This window comes from Wyeomyia smithii, chromosome 3 (genome assembly GCF_029784165.1).
Source record: "Wyeomyia smithii strain HCP4-BCI-WySm-NY-G18 chromosome 3, ASM2978416v1, whole genome shotgun sequence".
Taxonomy (NCBI): domain Eukaryota; kingdom Metazoa; phylum Arthropoda; class Insecta; order Diptera; family Culicidae; genus Wyeomyia; species Wyeomyia smithii.
This window is the reverse complement of record NC_073696.1, coordinates 169,334,972-169,360,077: the sequence shown is the minus strand read 5'-3', so window position 1 is coordinate 169,360,077 and position 25,106 is coordinate 169,334,972. Positions and strand designations below refer to the sequence as shown.

General features: G+C 34.3%; 1 protein-coding gene across 2 annotated transcripts in view; it reads left to right on the top strand.

Annotated features, from left to right (window-relative positions):
* LOC129732222 (O-acyltransferase like protein) overlaps positions 1-25,106 on the top strand; it is an 82,655-nt gene that overhangs the window by 5,654 nt on the left and 51,895 nt on the right. For both annotated transcript variants that reach the window (XM_055692873.1, XM_055692872.1), the window contains exons 3-5: positions 970-1,160; positions 2,610-2,839; positions 16,662-16,924. In XM_055692873.1, coding sequence (XP_055548848.1) covers positions 970-1,160; positions 2,610-2,839; positions 16,662-16,924 — 684 coding nt within the window. The remainder of the gene's footprint in view (positions 1-969; positions 1,161-2,609; positions 2,840-16,661; positions 16,925-25,106) is intronic.

Here is a 25,106-nt window from a genome sequence, read left to right as displayed (position 1 = left end):
AAACAGACAAACTCACAAGTCTACTGAGATGAATTTCAGATAAATTTATGAGACAAGGTGTGTTCCTTTCACCCCACCATTGAGTGACCATTTCGCCCCTATTGAATTAGTCAAAGTTAATATGAGATTTTAACACTAATTATAGCTTAAAATCAAAACTTCAATGATGGTGAAATTTGGGGTACGACCCATACGTCATATTGATGTGTCTGCATACTTGATTGAGCCATTTAAGCGACCGTAGAAGCTTGTTTTGTAGTGCGCAATAATAATAATTTTTCCAACATCCGGGAACCAAGTTGATTTTTTCAATATATTTCCATATCTTAAACAGACAAATCACTTTTGTTCTACATAAAGAGATACTGTAGAAACTACGGAAGAGTTCCACATACTATATTGTATTAAAAAATGCGTAGTTTCGCATAAAAGAAGGGTGCCAATTGCCAATGCCCTACACAAATTTTAATGCAACATTCGTAGCAAGTTTTGAGCGCTTTCATTGCACATAATTGCACAGATACATCTCCGGAAAGAGACGGATAAAGAGTGCTGTGACATGCGAACTGCACTTACTCGTCTCTTTGGAAACGAATGTACAGTGCAATCCGAACTGCTCTTACTCGTCTCTTTAGAAATTAATGTGCAGTCTTCCAACGGCGTGTGCTTTGTACGCAAAAAAAACGAGTAACACCCGATCTCTGACTATCAGGTAGAAAATCTCTCTCCTTCGTCTCTTACTACTTCCAAATATTGGAGAAGTGCAAAAGAATCTGCGAGACGCACGAAGATTTTTTGCACAGCTCTGAGTAGTTAGACGATCCCTGTTGGTGAGTTAATTGTGGCTCTCCAGCAATAAACAAAAATAAATTGATTAAAAAATTTCATTCGCATGTTCGAATATAATTAATAAACCTGCTATATATAAATTGGATATTGAATGAATACTTCAAATATACATGTTTTTAGTTAGCGACTCCTCCGGACGGTATGCTGGTTTATCCTTTTTCGGAAACGATTTCTGGCTTGGATCAAAATCTTTCTGCGAAGAAATAAACCAAGTAAACAGCATAGATCATCGCCTGGAAAATGGACAAGCTGTTGAGATGATTTTTTTCGTGGCGTCAATAAAAATGAAAATTCATCAAATAGCGACCGAGGTATGTACCAAAAAATAAAAATAAAATATTCATTCACAAAACATGATTTTACTCAAAAAAAGACAGAAACACTAGGTTATTTTTTACGCGGGTTTCCAAATATAATCTAATTCTAATTTTTTGTATGAAAACTTCAAAAGATTACCTTAACAATGCAACAAGTCCGATCATGGGGAAATAATAAAAAAGTTATGATATTTTGAAAAAAAAAAAATTTTTTTTTTCACAACGTATATTTTGTATGGAAGGAATAAATTATTATCTACAACTTTGTCAAAGAAACTACGGTACCGTAGTTGTAGATAATAATGTTGTCTTTTCGAAAAAATATACACTCTAAAAAAATTATTTATTAAAAAAAAAAAGTAAAAGAAAAATTGAAAATTATTATTAAAAAAAGCTCATTTTTTATATTAAAACTACAAAAGATTACCTAAACAATGCAACCGGTCCGATCATGGAGAAATAAAAAAAAGTTTTTGAAAAATAAATATTTTTTAAATTTTTTTTCGAGGGGCATATTTTTTGGAAGGACAAAATTATTATCTACAACTTTGCCGAAGACACAATGCCAATCAAACAAACCGTTTTGACTGTAAAAATATTTTTAATATCCAATAAAACACTCTATGGGGAATCAAAAATATTTTCACAGTCGAAACAGATCATTTGATTGGCATTGTGTCTTCGGCAAAGTTGTAGATAATAATTTTGTCCTTCCAAAAAATATGCCCCTCGAAAAAATATTTAAAAAATATTTTTTTTTCAAAAACTTTTTTTTATTTCTCCATGATCGGACCGGTTGCATTGTTTAGGTAATCTTTTGTAGTTTTAATATAAAAAATGAGCTTTTTTTAATAATAATTTTCAATTTTTCTTTTAACATTTTTTTTAAATAAATAATTTTTTTAGAGTGTATATTTTTTCGAAAAGACAACATTATTATCTACAACTTTCAATAGCTTCTCAAAAATGAGTCGTGTGCCAAAAAATTAAACCAATAGCACAAAATGGCATCTTTTGTCTATAGAAACGTCTATGCAAAAATTCAGCCAAATCAAAACTGGTCGTTTATATTGGTTGCCCGTTTTTTTATGGAATTGCTTTGCTGTGATGCCTTCGTTCAGTCAGTTGAAATTAATGTTTTTTCGAGAAATTGATTCTGGAAATTCAACTGACACTCTGAAGTAACGATTTGAAAAACAAAAACATCACAAACATATCGTGAAAAAACCTTTTCTGGGAAATTCTCGCAAAAAATGCAACCATCCGCGCGAATACTGGTGACTGTAGGGTGTAGGTACCTGTACTTGTAAAGCGTAAAAGTCTAAAGCATTTTGCTTTTTGTTTTAGAACAATCTGAAAATGTTTTTTAATGTATTTGGTATAATATTATTTTTTGGCTTTATTCATCTATGTTAGTAAACCAACATTTGAACTGTCTTTCAGCCAAAGATTTTACAACTAGGACAGTGCTTGCCAAAAAATTGTACGAAAAGGGATGTTTATAATATTTTAACCCAAGACCCGATCGCTAAAATAATACTGAATGATAACGCATGCAAAACCACTAATTCAACTTATATTCAAGACAACTGTAATAAAATAAACATATTTGAACTTCGTACGGTACCAGGAGAGTACAGTCTTTTGAATGATAGAAGATTCTTTTTACTCAGGTAAGTGCTCAAGAATCATATTGCAGTATATATCGTCAGTTGAATTCAATACTGGCACAACTCAATACTCATAGTTTCGAGTAAAGCGTTTGAAAATTTGTGTCAAAAATTTCTTTTTTCATTATCATGAAAATTTCTAATTTTAGGACTTCCTATTTTTATTGAACTTGTTTAGGTCTATCATGTGCATGTGATGAGCAAGTTATAATAATTGTAACCTCATTTTTCTTCCTTTTAGGGATATTTTAGATTTGTGCAATAAAGGCACATCTACTTATATTTCTGGAAATATTGTGAATTTTGAAACGGGTCTTTGTGAGATGAAACTTTATAGTATTTGGCATCGTTTGCCATCAATAAATCAAAACTGCAAAATTTTGAGTTGTGCCAGTATTGAATTCAACTGACGATATGTTCCGTATCGGTCGTATCAAAAACAGGTTTCCCGGGCAGGAGAAAATATCATTATAATATCACAACCAGATATTGGAAATACACCTCATTTTGATCTTAATAAGATAATACCAAAATATTGTTCCTCCAAGACTATATGAATAACAAAGCTTGATATTTCAATAACAAACCAAGAATTTGCATTGAAAATCACGAAAATGACCGATATAGATATTTTCAACTTATTGAACACAGAATGCATAGCTGAAATATCATAAATAATCAATAACGAATAATTTTCACCTAAAAACTTACTTTTAATGAGATATTTTAAATCAACTCAAATATCTCATTAAAGGCATAGCGGGATATGATATCAAAATTTTATGATACTTTCATATGCATGTTTGAAACGTGAATATCTTTCGAATAACACGATAAGTCCTCATAGCTAAATATGTTATTGGAGAGGTATGATTTTGTTATGCTCTTCTGCCTGGGTTATGAGCAACATTTTCTAAAAGGGTGTATGTATTTTGGCAAAGGTTTTATTTAAAGCATTGTAGCTCAGAAACCGTTGGTTTTAAGGGAAAACTGTCTGAGAATAAAGAAAGTATCTCAGAAACACAGTTCATTCTTTGACACTAAAGAAATTGGATGAATAATTTAACCCTTTATAAGGCAGTGGCAACTATATTGCCACCAACAAAATTTATATTTTTCGCTGCACTAAGAATATTGTTTTCAAATTTGGCTTAATCAAAGACTTCTAAAGGTGTTTGAGAACAGTTCAGTTTTTTTCTAGGACTGCTTTAAGTGTACAATATAGATTTTGAAATCATTTTTATGTGCACAAACCGCGATTTAAGACCGTCTTTAGGAAATTCATTTTTAATTTGGTGAAAATCCAACAAATTGGTAAGTTTTTCACCAGGAACTTTCTATTCAGGACTAGGGTTTGCAATATTACCGGAAATTGGTTTCCCGGGAAACGGGAATGAAAAATCTCAATTCCCGGGAATCGGGAATGGAAAAAAATTCTTTGCAAAAATGAGATTTCAAACAAGGTTTATTAATAAAAGGCATTAAAAAATCGTATACAATTTCGTTATCAATTCGCATGAAAAACGTATTAAAAAACAAAACAGGGTTCAGGGTTTTTATGTCGTCAAACAATCGCTTCAGATCCACTGACAATTTCCCGTTAAACCCAAATAATGTAGTTTCCTTCTGTAAAATTTTGCTTGAGTCCGCTAGAAAACCGCTGGTGTTCGATTTCTATAATATTTCTAAACCGCCGATTCCATCTCTTGCTACATTCCATTAGAAACTGGAATTTCCAATACTTTCAGTTTGGTTTCCCGGCTGAGTGTTAAGCAGGCATTAAACAAGTCAAATATTTGCTATATTTGGTACTGCTTTCATTGAGCGAAATACTTATTCGGGCTATGTTATATATACTGTAGTATTGCACTATAATCAATATCAATTATAACTCTGTTTGCTTAAAAAATAGCAGAACCGATTCGCTCATGTTTTACCGAACATATTTGCTATACCACCACAAAATGCGATTTATTTTCATAAAATAATCTTTGTAACAATATAGTTTAATTTGGCATAACAACATTACAAACCCTTTGGATTTATTTGCCTAACTTTTCGTTGACTGAATAAGACAGCAAATGTTTTTGACAAATAATTGAAGCAAATTATTTTATATTACACGGTTAGCAAATATTGACCGTAATTTCAAGCAAATATTTGCTCCCTATAATGCCCACTTTAAAGGTGATATGCACTTTGACGACTTAAGTTTCGTGTTTTTACAGTATCTTAAATTTTATTGCACAATTGTATGGGAAACTATATTAAATCTTACGAAATTTTTCGAAGAACTCGGGAATCCCGGGATCCCGGGAATCAATATTATATATCAAAAGGAAATCGTTCCCGGGATGGCAAACCCTATTCAGGACCTACTGTGTTAGACTATGCAGTTTTTTCGTTAAAATACATGGTGTATTGGACGACAAATTTCAAATTTTTTCCCATTTTTTTTTTCTGGATACCACTTGAAAAATCCTTTACTTCGATCTTCTCCATGCAAAATAAATGAAGTCCTACTGTTACATTCTAATTACTATGATTTTCCATTTCTTATAATTTCAATAAATTAAGCTTACAATGCAGCTGCAAAAATATTGCTTCCATCTTTTTCGGGGTTAACAAGCGGTGGCAACTATATTGCCACGAACGTTTGTGCCGTTAACAGGCAGTGGCAACTATATTGCCAGCAACATCGTGGCGTTAACGGGCAGTGGCAACTATATTGCCACCAATGTTTTCGGGGTTAACGGGCAGTGGCAACTATATTTCCACCAATTTTTTCAATTGATTCAATAGTGAATTTTTTAACAAAGGTACATTTGTGTTGTTGCTTCTGCAAGGAATACGTTATATTAAAGTTTATGTCGATTCCTTGCGTAGTTTTCACGGCCTTATAAAGGGTTAAAATTTATGGTTATGCTCACTTTCACGGAGATTCATTTCAAACAACATATATCTTTCATCGCAACGAAGGCTTCTAGACAACTAGAACTCATTTTTCGAATGACACGTGATTTCAGAAACAACCATTGCTTAGTTACGCCTTACTGTTCGCTTGTTCGGTCTTCATTGGAGTACTGTTCTTCAGTCTGGCGCTCAATACAACAATGCTATCTACCGAATCGAAAACATCCAGTGCCATATTGTACGTTAGGCACTTCGAATGCTTTTCTGGCGTAATACCAGGTGTGAGGACCGGTGCCAGCTGCGTCAGATTGATACTATTCAGCTAAGTCGGGAAACAGTACGTGTATGCTCGTCTCCGATATTCTGTTGCCCGGGTCGACTGCCCTGCCATTCTGCGTCAAATTAACCTGCATGCTCCAACTAGAACCCCGCGAAGGATGCCAGTTTTGCACTTGCCCTTTCGCCGAACCAACTACACTGGGGTCGCTTTTTACGCGGGTTGTTTTTATGCGTTTTTTTTTTACGTGATATTTTTACAATAACGCGGATTATTTCTACTCGATTCGGAAGATTGTTTGTACGCGGTATCAAATAAGTTTAGTATGAATATATTCAATCTAATCTTTCAAATGCGGTAAAACCAACCGCGTAAAAAGCGACCCCAGTGTATAGCTCAAACAGTGCCATCACAGGTATCCAATGTGCTTTCAACAAAGTGTCGTTAGTTTTCGACTTCCGTTTATCATATAGAGTTATTCGTTCTTAATTTTTGTCACTGCTCCGGAGATATTTGTATTAGTAGCCATTAGGACAATTCAATGAACATAAATAATTTCTCAATTATTTATTTAATCTCCTTGTCAAAAAATGAATTGAATTTGTTTTTGTTTATTGCTGGAGAGCCACAATTGATATAATTAATGTTTATTTTCTAATTTTCTCAACGTAAATTAAAAATAATTTGAAAAACCGGATGCGTTTACAAAGTTGATTATTATACCATTTTCGATTTAAAATGACCATTTATATTGTTTAAAATCATTGAGATACAAATAATTTTGAAAATTTTGAAACTATTTTGTTAACCTTAACCCTCCTTAAAAAATGTGTTTTATTTCTCCATCCTGGATTTTTTATAAAAAGTTGCGTTATAACAACAAACGGTTTCTGAGGTTAACGATTTGAATAAAACCAATGCCAAATTGCATACGCTCTTTAAGAAAATTACTGTCGAAAAATTCTTTCACCTGAGCAGAATCGCGCCAATATCGCGGTCGAATATCGACCATTTTTGATTTGAATGAAACTTGGCACACGTATTTGGCTTAGCAAACTGAGCATTTTTCACAGATGAAGAGATTTTTTACACCCATCTACTATATAAAAATGGAATTCCGTAACGTTTGATCTTATTGATATTATTCCCTCCGTCTCTGAGGTGTACAGTAATTATTATCATTTTGAATCGTTCTAAATCAAAAATATAAGCGGTGACATGTAGGTTTTTTTTCATAAAAATGTTTGCCAATGTTCAGGAAAGACATTTAAGGAAAAATATTTAGTATCCGATCACTGAACCTTGAGATATTATTCACAAAACTGCGTGAAACATGCAAAATTATGACTTTTTATACTTAATTCGTCTCCAAATAAAAATTCAAAGCAATGACTTGTGATTATTTTTTCACTAAAATGTTCGTAGATGTATAAGAAAGACATTTGAGGAAAAATAATAGATATCTAATTACTAAAACTCGAGATATTATTCACAAAACTACGTGAAACATGCAAAATTATGACTTTTTAAGCTGAATTTGCCTCTAAATCAAAACCCAAAGCTGTGATTTTTTCTATAATAAATCATTCGTTGATGTTGAAGAAAGATATTTGAGGAAAAATTAATAGGTATCTGATTATTTAAACTTTAAATATTTTTCACAAAACCACATGAAAATGCAAAACCATGATATTTTAGGCTCAATTTGTCCTGCAGCTATGATATATGATTTTTTCATTAAAATATTTGTGTATGTTCAGGAATGACTTTTGAGTAAAAATAACACTATGTAAAACATGCAAAATCATGAATAGTTGGGCTCAATTTGCCTCTAAATCGAAATTCAAACCTATGATATGTAATTGTTTTTCATTGAAATGTTTGTTAATGTTCAGGAACAACATTTGGGAAATAATAATAGGTATCTTATTGCTAAAAGTTGTTACTGTTAGATGTTACTTTAAAAACTACGTATGTTTGAAGTATGTTTGAATTATGTTTGAAGATAATTTTGTGCATACAGAAAAACACATTAAAATACTCTTTTTGAATATTTGAATGCATATAATGCATTCATTCATTCATTGAGCATAAGCTTAATTCGCCTCTAAATAAAAAATCTAAGCGATGACATGTGATTTTTTTTTCAATAAAAAGTTCGTTGTTCCTTCAACGTCTGCAAATATTTTCCTGCAGCAAAATCCATGTTTTGATCATGTGCGAGTTGAGCAGAAAAAAAAATACATTTTTGATGTTTTCGTAGTTTTGTGAATGGTAAACACATTACGGGATTCGATTTCCTTTTTACGTTTACCGAAACTTGGCTGTAAAAAAGGCCACATTTCATTGGTTTAAACATCGATTAGGAGGTGACTTAGGCATTAATTTTTATTTAATTTCTACGTAGTTTTGTGGATTAAAGCATTAACTTCCTCTCAGACGTGTTTCTTTGGACACCGAAAACATTTTCGTTATGAAAATTCACATGTTATCTTTTTAGATGTCATTATAGAGGAGAACTAAGCATGAATGGTCATTCTCAATTCTTATTACTTCGATTTCTTTCTTTCAAAAGTTACATAAAAAGAGGTTTTACTGTAAACGATTATCGAATATCCGAAAAAACACCCGAATTTGGTATATTCGGAACTGGGATGACCCCACACAACATTTTCCAGAATGGCGACTCCTGGTTTCAGGAAAATAGCCAGAAGTGGTATTTGACCAACCATTTCAATACTTCCGAAAGTGGAACACCGTACGATATTTTGATATCCGAAATGGCGACTTCCAGTTTCTGTAAAACAGCCCAAAATCACAAAATGCAATCCAATATGAGTATTTCCGTTCTGTGCGTTCTCAGAATATTAAAGTACTTAAAGTGATGATGGACGTATAAGATGTGAAATATTTTTGAAGTAAGTTGTGCTAATATTGCAATGAATTATAAAAAATAATTCCTAATTTTGAAGCCTTTGATCCCGAGCATCGCCGGGAACGTTCAACTAGTTGGTTATATTCTATAAGGGCGTATGCCTTTTGGCATAGGTTTTATTCGGAGCATTGTAGTCCCGAAACCGTTGGTTGCATAGAAAAACTGTCTGAGAATGAGTTGTAGGGAATTAAAAATGCATCATTAAAAAATATACACTGTACAAAAAAAAAAAAAAATAATATTAGATTTTAATTTAAAAAAAAATAGAGTTGATTTTTTTAAATTTTATTAATTTAAAAAACTTGACGTTAATACACAACTTTTTAAAAAAGGTACAGAATGGAGAAACGAAAAATAATTTAATTTTTTTATAAAAATTCTAATTTAAACTTTTTTCAAAATATGTGTATTCTGATAATTTCAAAAGATGCAGAGAGTCATTTTGAATCAAAAAGCACTTGGTAGTTAACATTCTAAAGGCATCGGTTTTCGAGTTATTTTGAATTTAAGTTTAAAAAATTAGTAATTTTTAGGAAAATACACTTTTTCTTAATTTATCCGTGGTTCTCCAGCAAAAACCATACGTTCATTAGAATGCTTGATCAAAAATATACAATTCATTCTTTGACAACGAAACGATTGGATAAATAACTCAGGCGCTGTACCTTGGCCTACCTACTAGAGATGGTCGGGTTTGATGTTTTTCAAACCCGTAGCCGACAAGGAACCCGAATTTTTTTTTCGGTCGAAACCCGAGCCCGACCCGACCCCGAAACTTGTTTTTTCGTTCAAACCCGAACCCGACCCGAACCCGAAAATTTTATTTCTTCAAAACCCGAACCCGACCTGAACCCGACATTTTCAAAGCCCGAACCCGAAAATATTTTTTTCACAAAACCCGAAGCCGACCGTACCCGACACTTTCAAAAATTTTCAAACCCGACCCGAACCCGTCGGGTACGGGTCGGGCTCGGGTTTCGGGTTTTCAGTTAGGTATCATATGAAGAATATGAACAAGGAGTAACAGAATGAAGCAGTATTTTCAAAAAATCTAAAATAATAGCTGGCACACAAAAGTATCACTCTTTTGTTTCAATTTCAGAAAATAAGATACAGACGAAGCTGTTTTCAAAAGATGACGAATCATTTACTTATGATGTAGGGTATCGGCTCTATTATAGTCAGGTTTTACCTATTATCGTCGTGGGGGTAATGAAGGCATAGAGAACTATTATTTTGCAGAGAGGTACTCTGCATTATGAAGAACTATCATGCAAGAAACAAACGCTCTAGGACATCATTTACCCCCCGGACGATAATAGGTAAAACCTGACGAAAATAGATCCGGTACCCTATATAAAATATAAGGTGAAACTAATATATATATATATATATATATATATATATATATATATATATATATATATATATATATATATATATATATATATATATATATATATATATATATATATATATATATATATATATATATATATATATATATATATATATATATATATATATATATATATATATATATATATATATATATATATATATATATATATATATATATATATATATATATATATATATATATATATATATATATATATATATATATATATATATATATACAGGTCGGACTCGATTATATACAGACTCGATTATATATTGACTCGATTATATATGATTCGATTATATACAAAATTGTATATAATCGAATCATAAAAAAAAATTTTTTTTTTTTCAATTTTGAGTATAACTTACCTAAAGCAGCAATGTCGTATAGGGATCGACCAAAAATACGTAACGCTTGGGGGAGGTAGAGATTTGACGAAACGTAGCAATCAATACTTAAAATTTTGAAGATCTATACAAAGAGCGTTACCTAGAGGAAAGAGGGGGTCGAAAATAGTTTTTATTTACGGTACGTAATTAATGGACGTTCCCTTCAGTCCAATATGACGTAACGCAACATTTTTTGACCCAAAACGTTGGTTTTTGAGCCATAATGTTTCAAGTAAAGTAAAGCTGATCTAAAACAGAAATATCGCGAGGGAACGTTTACAAATTATGTAACGCTCAGGAACCGGGAAAGAGTTGGCAAAGTGTTGCAACCCATACGGAAAATTTAAACAAAAAGCATGGCAAAGGGGGAAAGGAGATCAACAATAATTATTCTTGCGTTACGTTATAAATAAGCGCTTCCTTATTGATTCATAAAGGTCCGTTCTTTGTCTTTTTTCAAATGATACACAGTTGCTTCAGCGATGTTGTATTTTTGTTGTACGTCACGAACCGACAGACCTTGTTCGAGATCGTAAAGAACTTTTTCTTTTTGAGCAAAAGTAAAAACGTTTCTTCGTTTCCTGGCTTTTACGTAAGCACTTGCCATTTTTTGTTCTGAATTGCTTGAAAACGCAGCACAACAATATCAAAACTAAAAGAGTAAACAAACACAATACACACTGATCAAAATTTTTCTTAAGGTTTGCTGCAATCAGCCATGTTTAAAACACGCACTACGGAGAAAATATTTAAAACACTACACGGCGTGTATTGCAACTTGCACTGCGTAATGTGTAAGAACGACCGTACACGCCGTGTAGTGTTTCTATGCAAAAGTGGCACCCGTGCAGCACGGTGTAGTGTTCTTGCCATGGCTGACTGCAATAACATAAAGAGTAACTACGAAATCTATACATACATCAATTTTTGTAAGAAAGGTTTTTTGCGACTTTAAGGGGGTTGGTCAAAAAAACTCCACTTATTTATTTAAAAACAACAAAAGATGTATGCAAAATAAACAAAAAAAAATTTTCTGATTCGATTATACATATATACATATATTTTTGTAAGAAGGGTTTTTTGCGACTTTAAGGGGGTTAGTCAAAAAAATTCTACTTATTTATTTAAAAACAACAAAAGATGTATGCAAAATAAACAAAAAAAGTTTTTTTTCTGATTCGATTATATATGCATAAATTTTTGTAAGAAAGGTTTTTTGCGACTTTAAGGGGGTTAGTCACAAAAATCCTACTTATTTATTCAAAAACAACAAAATATTTATGCAAAATAAACAAAAAAAAATTTTTTTTCTGATTCGATTATATACAGGATTCGATTATATACAGTGAAAATTTTTCGGAGACTGTATATAATCGAGTCCGACCTGTATATATATATATATATATATATATATATATATATATATATATATATATATATATATATATATATATATATATATATATATATATATATATATATATATATATATATATATATATATATATATATATATATATATTACTTGAAACATATTAACCTTTTTCTTGAGAACCGTTCTTGTTGTCAAAGAATGAATTGTATATTTTTGATAAAGCATTCTAATGAACGAATGGTTTTTGCTGGATAACAACGAACGGACAAATTATGAAAAATGTGTATTTTCCTAAATATTAATAATTTTTCGAGCTTAAAATCAGAATAACTCGTAAACCGATGCCTTTAGAATGTTAACTACCATGAGCTTTTTGGTTCAAAATGACTCTCTACCATACCATAAAAAAAATATTTTTCATTTCTCCATCATAAACTTTTTTTTAAAGTTGCGAATTAACTTCAAGTTTCTTTAAAAATAATTGAAAAAAAATTCAACTCTTTTTTTTTGCCTATCTCCTAGAAAGGTATAGCAATCACTTGCAAAACCGAGGGTATAAAAGTGCTCCAAAGGGCCGAATGGCATATATCACTCGACTCAGCTCGACGAGCTGAGCATTTTCTGTATGTGTGTGTGTGTGTGTGTATGTGTGTGTGTGTATGTGCAGATTTTTATTCTCACTCACTTTTCTCAGAGATGGCTGGACCGATTTTCATTAAATTAATTGCAAATGAAAGGTCTTGTTGTCCCATGAGACCCTGTTGAATTTCATTGTAATCGAATTTTTAGTTTAGAGGTTATGTTTAAAAATGTGAAAATCATGAAACATCAATATCTCAGAAACTACACAACCGATTTGGACAAAATTGTTCTTAAAAGAACGAGCTACCTAGAAAACCCTTAAGTTTTGAATTTCATAAAGATTGAACTTGTGGTTCAAAAGTTATGAAAAGAAACGTGTTCTGAAGACTGTTTAATCTCACTCATGTTTCCCAGAGATGGCTGTACCGATTTTCATAAAATCAGTGTCAAATGGAAGGTCTAATTGCCCCATAAGACCCTATTGATTTGTTTTGCAGTCGGACTATTACTTTGCCTGTTATGTTTTTAAAAATGTGAAATCCAGCTATGCAATGGAACATATTCCGAAGACTACTTGGACTCACTCACTTTTCTAAGGGATGGCTGACCCGATTTCCACAAAATCAGTGTCAAATGAATGGTCTAGCTGCCTCAGAAGACCCTATTGCATTTTACTGTAATCGAACTGTAACTTCATTTGTAATGTGCCGACTTGTGAAAATCACGAAACTTCATTATCTCAGAAACTACACAACCGATTTGATTATTATTATCAGATGAGCGGGCTACTTAAGGCTTAACTGATGAATTATGATTGAACACGTGGTTTCAAAGTTTGGCTGCCTTACACGTTCCCATTTCATTTGATTATAATCGAACTTAAGCAACCGTTATGTATTAAATTGTTAATAAAACAACGAAAGTCTATTATCTCAAAGATTACATGACTTATTCGAACATAACTAGTGTCATACGAACGAGTCATCTGTCAAACTTACAAATAACAAATTTCATAACAATTTGATATGTGGCTCAAAAGTTATGGAAGGAAGAGAAATTCAAAGACTATTTAAAACTATACCTGCTTTGATCGATATATGTGGCCTCAACATAATTTAAATGTGGTTTTGTACTATTTGAACGTTCCAAGTTCATTGATTCCTTGCGGTTTGTTTGAAGTCTGCAAATGCACGACGAATCGGCCATAGGATATGATCAAAGTCAAATAAAAAATCGTTTGAAATGATTGGTTTTATCGAAATGACAACATCCTCGTCTGTTGGCTTCTGTACATCGCCCTAATTCTGAATATATTCATATTGGGTGGTATTCTGTCATTATCAGCAGACTTTCTGGCATCAATCTGACACCGGAAATACCCATATTGGGAGGTATTTTTGGTTGTTTTCCAGAAACTAAAAGTGGTCGTCTTCAAATTCAAAATAGTGTCCAGGGTCAATGTTTGGTTTCTATGCATCATCACGTTTACGGAAATATCCATATTGAGTATTATTCGGTCATTTCCAACTATTGCCTATAAGTTGCCATTTAGCAATTCAAAATGGTGCCTGAGGTCAATTGTTAGCTCCTTGCATCAATCTGGTTCCAGAGATTCTCATATTGGATAGTATTTGTTTATTTTAGGCTGTTTTTCACACACCGGTAGTCGCCATCTTGGATTTCAAAATGGTATTTAGGATACTGGTTAAAGAAAAACTAATATTGGGTGGTATTTGGTCATTTTCTGCTGTTTTCAGAAACCGGAAGTCGCCATCTTAGAATTTAAAATGCTATCTGTTGTCGATTTTAGCTCCTGTGTATTATTCTAGATCCGGCTATTATTATATTGGGTGGAAATCGGCCATTTTCGGCTGTTTCCCAGAAACCGGACGTTGCCATCTTACAATCCAAAATGTTGTCTGAGGTCGATTATGGAACATATTTGTTACCACTAAAAACATTCACCTGCCAATATGGTTCCATTTAGTTGATTAGTTCGCGAGATGTGCAGAAATTTGTGAAGAAACATGTACTACCAGAAGAGGGAGTGGCGTCAAACCATTATGGACATATTTGTTACCTCTAAAAACATTCACATACCAAATTTGGTTGTATTTTCTTGATTGCTTCTTGAGCTGTGAGAAATTTGTGTTTCATTTTCATGGGATCCCTCCCTTATAGAAGAGGGAGTCGGGTTTCAAACCATTATGTACATATTTGTTACCACTAAAAACATTTACCTGCCAAATTTTGTTCCATTTGGTTGATTAGTTCTCGAGATGTGCACAAATTTGTGTTTCATCCAACTATTATGGACATATTAGCACAGAACAGATATGCAACTTCGAACAAAACTCTGCAGCAAATTGGTGCCCAAGCTTTCGCATTCATATTTTGCTGTTCCATCCTACATTGATTTTCCAGTGCATCGTTCGAACAGTTCGCTCCAATAGTTTGAACATGCACCAAAAAACTATTTTTTTTGCTTTAATAACCAGGCAAAAAGGTGATCTTGAATAGTTGAATCTATCAAAATCAAGTTCACAGGACCGACTGCACTTCACACAGGACCGCATTCAAGAGATCTTTGAAGTGGAAATTCAGTAACAATTCACAATCAACGTCAATAGAACAAATTAAACTAAAAATCTTTCAACCATTCAAACATTGTCTAACAAATTTTCTTGGATCGTACACCTCACGACTGTTGGAACTATTTTAAACTGTTAGTTGATTTACTTGAATATTTTCGTTGGACTTGGAAACCGGATTTCTCGATCAACGACAATATTTTTTTCTCGTACCGTTTTTTATACCTAACATTGCTAGAAATGCATATCAGACGCGCTGTACCAGCACTGCTTACGACATCAGGTACAATGTAAAAAAATAATTGTCGTTAGTCAAGATATTCAGTTTTCAACTTGGGCAACAATGAAATTCATTAAAAATATATCTACAAAAAAACCGTTGCACGTATGCGGGTGGCACTGTACGTTTATCATGAAAAGGCACCCTCGCTATACCAGCACCGGGGAGAACAAAGGATTCTCTCGACGAAAAAGCGGCGAGAGCTCATACGGTTCTTTTGTTGAATGAATGGAATATAAGCGTGATAAAATTTCGAGTGTAAAATGCATTCTCTCCACCGCTAGATGTCGATACTTAAAATAAAGAGATTCTGTCTCGTTTTTGGTTCTTCAGTTGAACAGATGTGATATTAGTTACCCCTTAAAACATCCACATGGCAAATTCGGTTTCATTTGCTTGGTTTGTTCTTGAGTTGTGCAGAAATTTTTGTTTCATTTGTATGGGACCCCTCCCTTCCAGAAGAGGGAGGGGTCTCAAACTATCATAGGAACCTTTATCGGCACCAAAAACCCCTACATACAAATTTTCACGTCGATCGGTTTGGTAGTTTTCGGGCCTATATGGATCAGACAGACAGACAGACTTGGCTGCATTTTTATATGTGAAGATTACAACATCAATATTTTAGAACCTAAAGAGTGAATATACATTTATTGGATTAAAGCGTTCATGTAAATCTATTTTTACAAATAAAAAATTGAATGAGAAAGGCTTATTTATTTTTTGGTCAGAATTTTTTGTTTTTTTGTACGGTGTATATTTTTTTATGACGCATTTTTAATTCCCTACAACTCATTCTCAGACAGTTTTCTATACAACCAACGGTTTCTGGGCTACAATGTTTCGAATAAAACCTATGCCAAAAGGCATACGCCCTTTTATAATATAACTCATGGGTGTAAAAAATCTCTCCATCTGTGAAAAAAGCTCAGTTTGCTAAGCCAAATACGTATGCAAAGTTTCATTCAAATCAAAAATGGTCGATTAAATTTTCGCGTATTTCCAGATCATTTGGCGCGATTCTGCTCACTCCTATATATTTAAAAATAGTTATTTTTATAATTTCCTTTCTTTTTAGTTTAGTTGGAATCATATTAACCACCACGACAGTCTTCGCATCATATTATAAATATACAATCGAGAATCATGAAAGTGTACCTGTGGGTTTGGACAGTACGTTATCGTCAACTAAATCTAAAAATAAACAAAAAATGTTGAATCACGGCAAAGCTAATGAGCTGGATAATAAAACAATTGAATCACACATCATGCACAGTAACCTGGAAAGTAATAAAAAGTATGCATCTGTGAATGAATTTTGGATAGAAAACAAACACATTGGTAAGAGTACGTGCGCTCTATTTTGTTCTCAGAACATATATATATATATATATATATATATATATATATATATATATATATATATATATATATATATATATATATATATATATATATATATATATATATATATATATATATATATATATATATATATATATATATATATATATATATATATATATATATATATATATACCTATGTCCTTAATTAATTTCTGCCAGCTATCAGCTGTAATAGAAAAGGTGTATGGAAACAGGCGGTGATATGCTATTTCTTTTACACATACGTTGAGATGCTAACTCTTGAAACATGGCGCGATGTCATAGGGGTGTAAAAAACTAAACAAACACGAAAACGTTTTCCGCAAGCCTTTAAACTAAATTACCGTCTGCCGGGGTGAGATTAAGCCACGGGGGTGAGATTAAGCCAAAACGGAAAATGTTTGTATGTTAAATTACTTGAGATTTCTAGAACCTAATACCTCAAATTCAATACTTTATGAAACGTGACATGTTTATTCACAACTGCAAATGGAATGTATATAGGGGAGGAGTACCAGTTATGGCAATACCTAAAAAATGTACCAGTTACGGCATGAACCAGTTATGGCCTATGGAGTTTAAATGGTGTATTGCCATAACTGGTACCATTGCGCTTATGCGATATAACCATAACTGGTGCACTTGCCATAACTGGCTCACCTACCCTAATATCAGTGAACTGTTTCACTTAAATTATGTTTCATAGTACAGGGTGAAAAACATGCGCAAATAACGTTATCCAAAAATGGCCCAGGCAAACCAACCCGATCAAGATATCACATCAACTTACTACTCAGTTGGTACGTTAGGATGTCGTCTCCAATGTTTTGACGAAATATTATGCATTGAACCTATGTTGGCTCAGAAAATAATGTTTTTCCAAACTGTACACTTTTCGAGCCCTTTTGGGGTGAGATTGTGCCAAGCTATAATGAACGGTACAGTTTGCGGAATTCACATTCACGACAAAATTATATCAGTATACACCAAAACACTTGCTTTGTTTACATAGGGTGTGTTGTCTAGCGTTGTATTATTTGAAATAATGACTAAAAGCTTGAGAACAGTAAGCTAACAACTGGAAATTTACAATGTATCAGTCATTGTAAATTATTTATGGAATGTAACAAAATTCTGTACACCTATTCTATATGGTCGGTGTTAAGTCAGACCGGTCAGACCGGAAGTGACATTTTGATCATTTCGAGAAAAACGAGTTTGAAGTTTGTTGCTCTGGGAATTTTGAAGTTTTCAATATTTTTGCGCAGTTTTGATGTTATAAGTTGGAGTAACTCTCTAACTGTATCATGCAATGTGACAATTGAAAAAAAAGGAGTGCCGTGAGCTCAAAAAGGACAGGTTTGTAACTGATTGAATGTACTTGGTCCACTCTGATTGAATCAAAGAAGAATCATTAATGACTTGGTCCATTATGACTGAACAATTGAACAAATAATTTTAGTCCATTGATCGTCGCACAGCCAAAAACTTTTTAATCTACATGGTTAGCTTCTGCGACATCAACAATTATTGAAAATAGTTTGAATAAACTTTAAACTGTGTTCGTTCAACAAATCTATGGTAGGAGCGGAATATTTTAATGGAACAAAAATATGGTTAATTCACTCAATTAAGTTATTCGTAATCATCCACTTTCTCTGCAACTTTGGCTAAAATTGCCGTAGAATTGATAATGGACTGGATGGTTTCCTCGTGTTTTGGATCTGAGATTTCTGTCACGTTTGGATGTAGTGCTTCAAGGACAGCTTCATGAAAAGTTGGCACAGGTTCTCCACTATTGATTAGAAAATAATATTGAATAGATATTGACAACATGCTTTACACACTTAAATGTCAATCGAGTCAGCTTCTTCTTGTATTAATATGAAATGTCTTCTCCAAACAATCGCTTGTGTTGCCTTTAGCTTCGTAATTTCATTACGGGCATAAATCTAATTAACTTGCATAAAATAGTAACAAACATACACTTACCACTTATTTCAACCTCCTGAGGATATAATTCATTTGTAAAATCATCAAGTTTTAAGTCAGTATTACTACTGTAACTTGAAATTCTTTCTGAACTTGTGGAATGTTGTGTCACCCACACAAATGACTAACTTTTTTTTTTCCTCATATATCATTTATTTGACACGGCACAAATACAATTTAATGTTAAACGGCGCCAATTATATCTGGTGACTTAAAAACTAAAAGCAAATTTTTTATCCTCGCTGCCGACTACGAGCTGAAATTAAGTCTAACTTAAAACTAGCATGAATTTTTCAATCAGTGTTTTGTTGTTGAATGGTCGTCTGATGCTCTTTGAATGGCCGATGTCATGAGCTTGTTAAGTTTTTTACACCCCTATGACATCGCGCCATGTTTCAAGAGTTAGCATCTCAACGTATGTGTAAAAGATATAGCATATCACCGCCTGTTTCCATACACCTTTTCTACGCCACGACGCGATAGAATCACCTTTTACGATGGCAGAATTTTCAGTTGCCCTCCTGTCCTGTAACAATAACGCGCCTGGGTTAGATAGAATCAAATTCAACTTGTTGAAGAATCTACCCGGCAATGCCAAGAGGCGCTTGTTGAACTTATTCAATAAGTTCCTGGAGCAAAACATTGTACCGCAGGATTGGAGACAAGTGAAGGTGATCGCCATCCAAAAACCAGGGAAACCAGCTTCTGATCACAACTCTTATAGGCCGATTGCAATGCTATCCTGTATCCGGAAGTTGATGGAAAAAATGATACTCCGTCGTTTAGACCATTGGGTCGAATCAAATGGTCTACTATCAGATATTCAGTTTGGCTTCCGCCGTGCCAAAGGAACGAATGATTGTCTTGCGTTGCTTTCAACAGATATTCAGCTGGCGTATGCTCGCAAAGAACAAATGGCGTCAGCATTCTTGGACATTAAGGGGGCTTTTGATTCCGTTTCTATTGACATTCTTTCGGGTAAACTTCACCGACAAGGATTTTCTCCAATTTTGAACAATTTTTTGCACAATTTGTTGTCCGAAAAGCATATGCATTTTACGCATGGCGATTTGGCAACTTTTCGAATTAGCTACATGGGTCTTCCCCAGGGCTCATGTTTAAGCCCCCTTCTTTACAATTTTTATGTAAATGACATCGACGAATGTCTGGCAAATTCATGCACGATAAGACAACTTGCAGACGACAGTGTAATCTCTGTTACAGGAGCCAAAGCTGCCGATTTGCAAGGACCATTGCAAGATACCTTGGACAATTTGTCTGCTTGGGCTTTACAGCTAAGTATCGAATTCTCTCCGGAGAAGACTGAGATAGTAGTTTTTTCTAGGAAGCATGAACCTGCTCAGCTTCAAACACAATTAATGGGTAAAACGATTTCTCAGGTTTTGGTACACAAATATCTTGGTATCTGGTTCGACTCTAAAGGCACCTGGGGTTGCCACGTGAGGTATCTGATGAAAAAATGTCAACAAAGAGTGAATTTTCTTCGTACAATAACCGGACAATGGTGGGGAGCCCATCCAGGAGACCTTATAAGACTTTACCAAACAACGATATTGTCTGTTATTGAGTACGGGTGTTTCTGCTTCCGCTCTGCAGCAAACACACATTTGATCAAACTGGAGCGAATACAATATCGTTGTTTGCGTATCGCCTTAGGTTGCATGCAATCGACCCATACGATTAGTTTGGAGGTCTTAGCTGGAGTTCTACCTTTGAAAACCCGCTTTTGGAGCCTGTCTTCTCGTATTCTTATCAAATGTGAGGTCTTGAACCGTTCTGTGATTGAAAATTTTGAAAGGTTAATCGAACTTAATTCTCAAACCCGTTTTATGACATTGTATTTCAATCACATGTCCCAAAATATCAATCCTTCTTCGAATATTCCAAATCGTGTCAACTCATTGAATACTTCTAATTCTACTGTGTTTTTCGATACATCCATGATAGACGAAACCCTTGGAATCCCGGATCATTTACGCGTGTAGCAGATCCCCAAAATTTTTTTCTAATAAATATCGAAACATCAACTGCGACAATATGTTCTACACTGACGGATCACTTATCGATGGGTCCACTGGCTTCGGTATCTTCAATAACAATTTAACCGTCTCCCATAAGCTCGATAATCCTGCTTCTGTTTACGTCGCAGAATTAGCTGCAATTCAGTACACCCTAGGGATTATCGAAAAAATGCCCACGGACCATTATTTCATCTTTACGGACAGTCTCAGTTCCATTGAGGCTCTCCGATCGATGAAAGATGTTAAGCACTCTCCGTATTTCCTGGGGAAAATACGGGAACATCTGAGTGCTTTATCCGAAAAATCTTCTCAGATTACCTTAGTGTGGGTCCCTTCTCACTGCTCGATACCGGGCAATGAGAAAGCGGACTCTTTGGCTAAGGTGGGCGCAACAAACGGTGAAATTTACGAAAGACCAATTGCTTTTAATGAATTTTTCGTATTTGTACGTCAGAATACGATCATCAGTTGGCAAAATTCTTGGACCAGAGGGGAACTGGGAAGGTGGTTACATTCCATTATACCCAAGGTATCGACGAATCCGTGGTTCAAGGGGTTGTATGTAGGTCGAGATTTCATCTGCGTGATGTCTCGGCTTATGTCCAATCACTATAGATTTGATGCGCATCTCCTTCGTATTGGGCTCGGGGAAAGTGGTATCTGTGGCTGTGATGAAGGTTATCACGACATAGAGCACGTTGTTTGGTCATGCCCTGTACACCGTGACGCCAGGTCTAAGTTAGTAGCTTCCCTTGAGGCCGGAGGTAGACGGCCAGCTGTACCTGTTCGTGATGTCTTGGCGAGCCGTGACATACCCTACATGACCCTTATATACGTTTTCCTAAAATCCATCCATGCCCCAGTCTAGTCCCGTTCCCCTCCGTCTACACCCAACAAAACGACAAGAACACGTTTGAACCTTAAGCACAGATTTTGGAATCAGCAACTGCACCCCACTCGAATTCGCCACGACCTGAGAACCCGAGGCCTTCAGTGATATTTTGGCTCAGCGGCACATACCAAATGGCCACTTGAACACTAGCGAACAACAACAACGAACCATAACCAGCAACTAGACCCCGCACAATACCTCCAGGACCCGAGAATACAAACCTCTGCCCCAGCTCATGACATCGGCCATTCAAAGAGCATCAGACGACCATTCAACAACAAAACACTGATTGAAAAATTCATGCTAGTTTTAAGTTAGACTTAATTTCAGCTCGTAGTCGGCAGCGAGGATAAAAAATTTGCTTTTAGTTTTTAAGTCACCAGATATAATTGGCGCCGTTTAACATTAAATTGTATTTGTGCCGTGTCAAATAAATGATATATGAGGAAAAAAAAAGTTAGTCATTTGTGTGGGTGACACAACATTCCACAATTTCAGAAAGAATTTCAAGTTACAGTAGTAATACTGACTTAAAACTTGATGATTTTACAAATGAATTATATCCTCAGGAGGTTGAAATAAGTGGTAAGTGTATGTTTGTTACTGTTTTATGCAAGTTAATTAGATTTATGCCCGTAATGAAATTACGAAGCTAAAGGCAACACAAGCGATTGTTTGGAGAAGACATTTCATATTAATACAAGAAGAAGCTGACTCGATTGACATTTAAGTGTGTAAAGCATGTTGTCAATATCTATTCAATATTATTTTCTAATCAATAGTGGAGAACCTGTGCCAACTTTTCATGAAGCTGTCCTTGAAGCACTACATCCAAACGTGACAGAAATCTCAGATCCAAAACACGAGGAAACCATCCAGTCCATTATCAATTCTACGGCAATTTTAGCCAAAGTTGCAGAGAAAGTGGATGATTACGAATAACTTAATTGAGTGAATTAACCATATTTTTGTTCCATTAAAATATTCCGCTCCTACCATAGATTTGTTGAACGAACACAGTTTAAAGTTTATTCAAACTATTTTCAATAATTGTTGATGTCGCAGAAGCTAACCATGTAGATTAAAAAGTTTTTGGCTGTTCGACGATCAATGGACTAAAATTATTTGTTCAATTGTTCAGTCATAATGGACCAAGTCATTAATGATTCTTCTTTGATTCAATCAGAGTGGACCAAGTACATTCAATCAGTTACAAACCTGTCCTTTTTGAGCTCACGGCACTCCTTTTTTTCAATTGTCACATTGCATGATACAGTTAGAGAGTTACTCCAACTTATAACATCAAAACTGCGCAAAAATATTGAAAACTTCAAAATTCCCAGAGCAACAAACTTCAAACTCGTTTTTCTCGAAATGATCAAAATGTCACTTCCGGTCTGACCGGTCTGACTTAACACCGACCATATAGAATAGGTGTACAGAATTTTGTTACATTCCATAAATAATTTACAATGACTGATACATTGTAAATTTCCAGTTGTTAGCTTACTGTTCTCAAGCTTTTAGTCATTATTTCAAATAATACAACGCTAGACAACACACCCTATGTAAACAAAGCAAGTGTTTTGGTGTATACTGATATAATTTTGTCGTGAATGTGAATTCCGCAAACTGTACCGTTCATTATAGCTTGGCACAATCTCACCCCAAAAGGGCTCGAAAAGTGTACAGTTTGGAAAAACATTATTTTCTGAGCCAACATAGGTTCAATGCATAATATTTCGTCAAAACATTGGAGACGACATCCTAACGTACCAACTGAGTAGTAAGTTGATGTGATATCTTGATCGGGTTGGTTTGCCTGGGCCATTTTTGGATAACGTTATTTGCGCATGTTTTTCACCCTGTACTATGAAACATAATTTAAGTGAAACAGTTCACTGATATTAGGGTAGGTGAGCCAGTTATGGCAAGTGCACCAGTTATGGTTATATCGCATAAGCGCAATGGTACCAGTTATGGCAATACACCATTTAAACTCCATAGGCCATAACTGGTTCATGCCGTAACTGGTACATTTTTTAGGTATTGCCATAACTGGTACTCCTCCCCTATATACATTCCATTTGCAGTTGTGAATAAACATGTCACGTTTCATAAAGTATTGAATTTGAGGTATTAGGTTCTAGAAATCTCAAGTAATTTAACTTACAAACATTTTCCGTTTTGGCTTAATCTCACCCCCGTGGCTTAATCTCACCCCGGCAGACGGTAATTTAGTTTAAAGGCTTGCGGAAAACGTTTTCGTGTTTGTTTAGTTTTTTACACCCCTATGACATCGCGCCATGTTTCAAGAGTTAGCATCTCAACGTATGTGTAAAAGATATAGCATATCACCGCCTGTTTCCATACAATTAAGGATGTCCTTAATTAATTTCTGCCAGCTATCAGCTGTAATAGAAAAGGTGTATCAGTGATCAAGATATCACATCAACTTACTACTCAGTTGGTACGTTAGGATGTCGTCTCCAATGTTTTGACGAAATATTATGCATTGAACCTATGTTGGCTCAGAAAATAATGTTTTTCCAAACTGTACACTTTTCGAGCCCTTTTGGGGTGAGATTGTGCCAAGCTATAATGAACGGTACAGTTTGCGGAATTCACATTCACGACAAAATTATATCAGTATACACCAAAACACTTGCTTTGTTTACATATGGTGTGTTGTCTAGCGTTGTATTATTTGAAATAATGACTAAAAGCTTGAGAACAGTAAGCTAACAACTGGAAATTTACAATGTATCAGTCATTGTAAATTATTTATGGAATGTAACAAAATTCTGTACACCTATTCTATATGGTCGGTGTTAAGTCAGACCGGTCAGACCGGAAGTGACATTTTGATCATTTCGAGAAAAACGAGTTTGAAGTTTGTTGCTCTGGGAATTTTGAAGTTTTCAATATTTTTGCGCAGTTTTGATGTTATAAGTTGGAGTAACTCTCTAACTGTATCATGCAATGTGACAATTGAAAAAAAAGGAGTGCCGTGAGCTCAAAAAGGACAGGTTTGTAACTGATTGAATGTACTTGGTCCACTCTGATTGAATCAAAGAAGAATCATTAATGACTTGGTCCATTATGACTGAACAATTGAACAAATAATTTTAGTCCATTGATCGTCGAACAGCCAAAAACTTTTTAATCTACATGGTTAGCTTCTGCGACATCAACAATTATTGAAAATAGT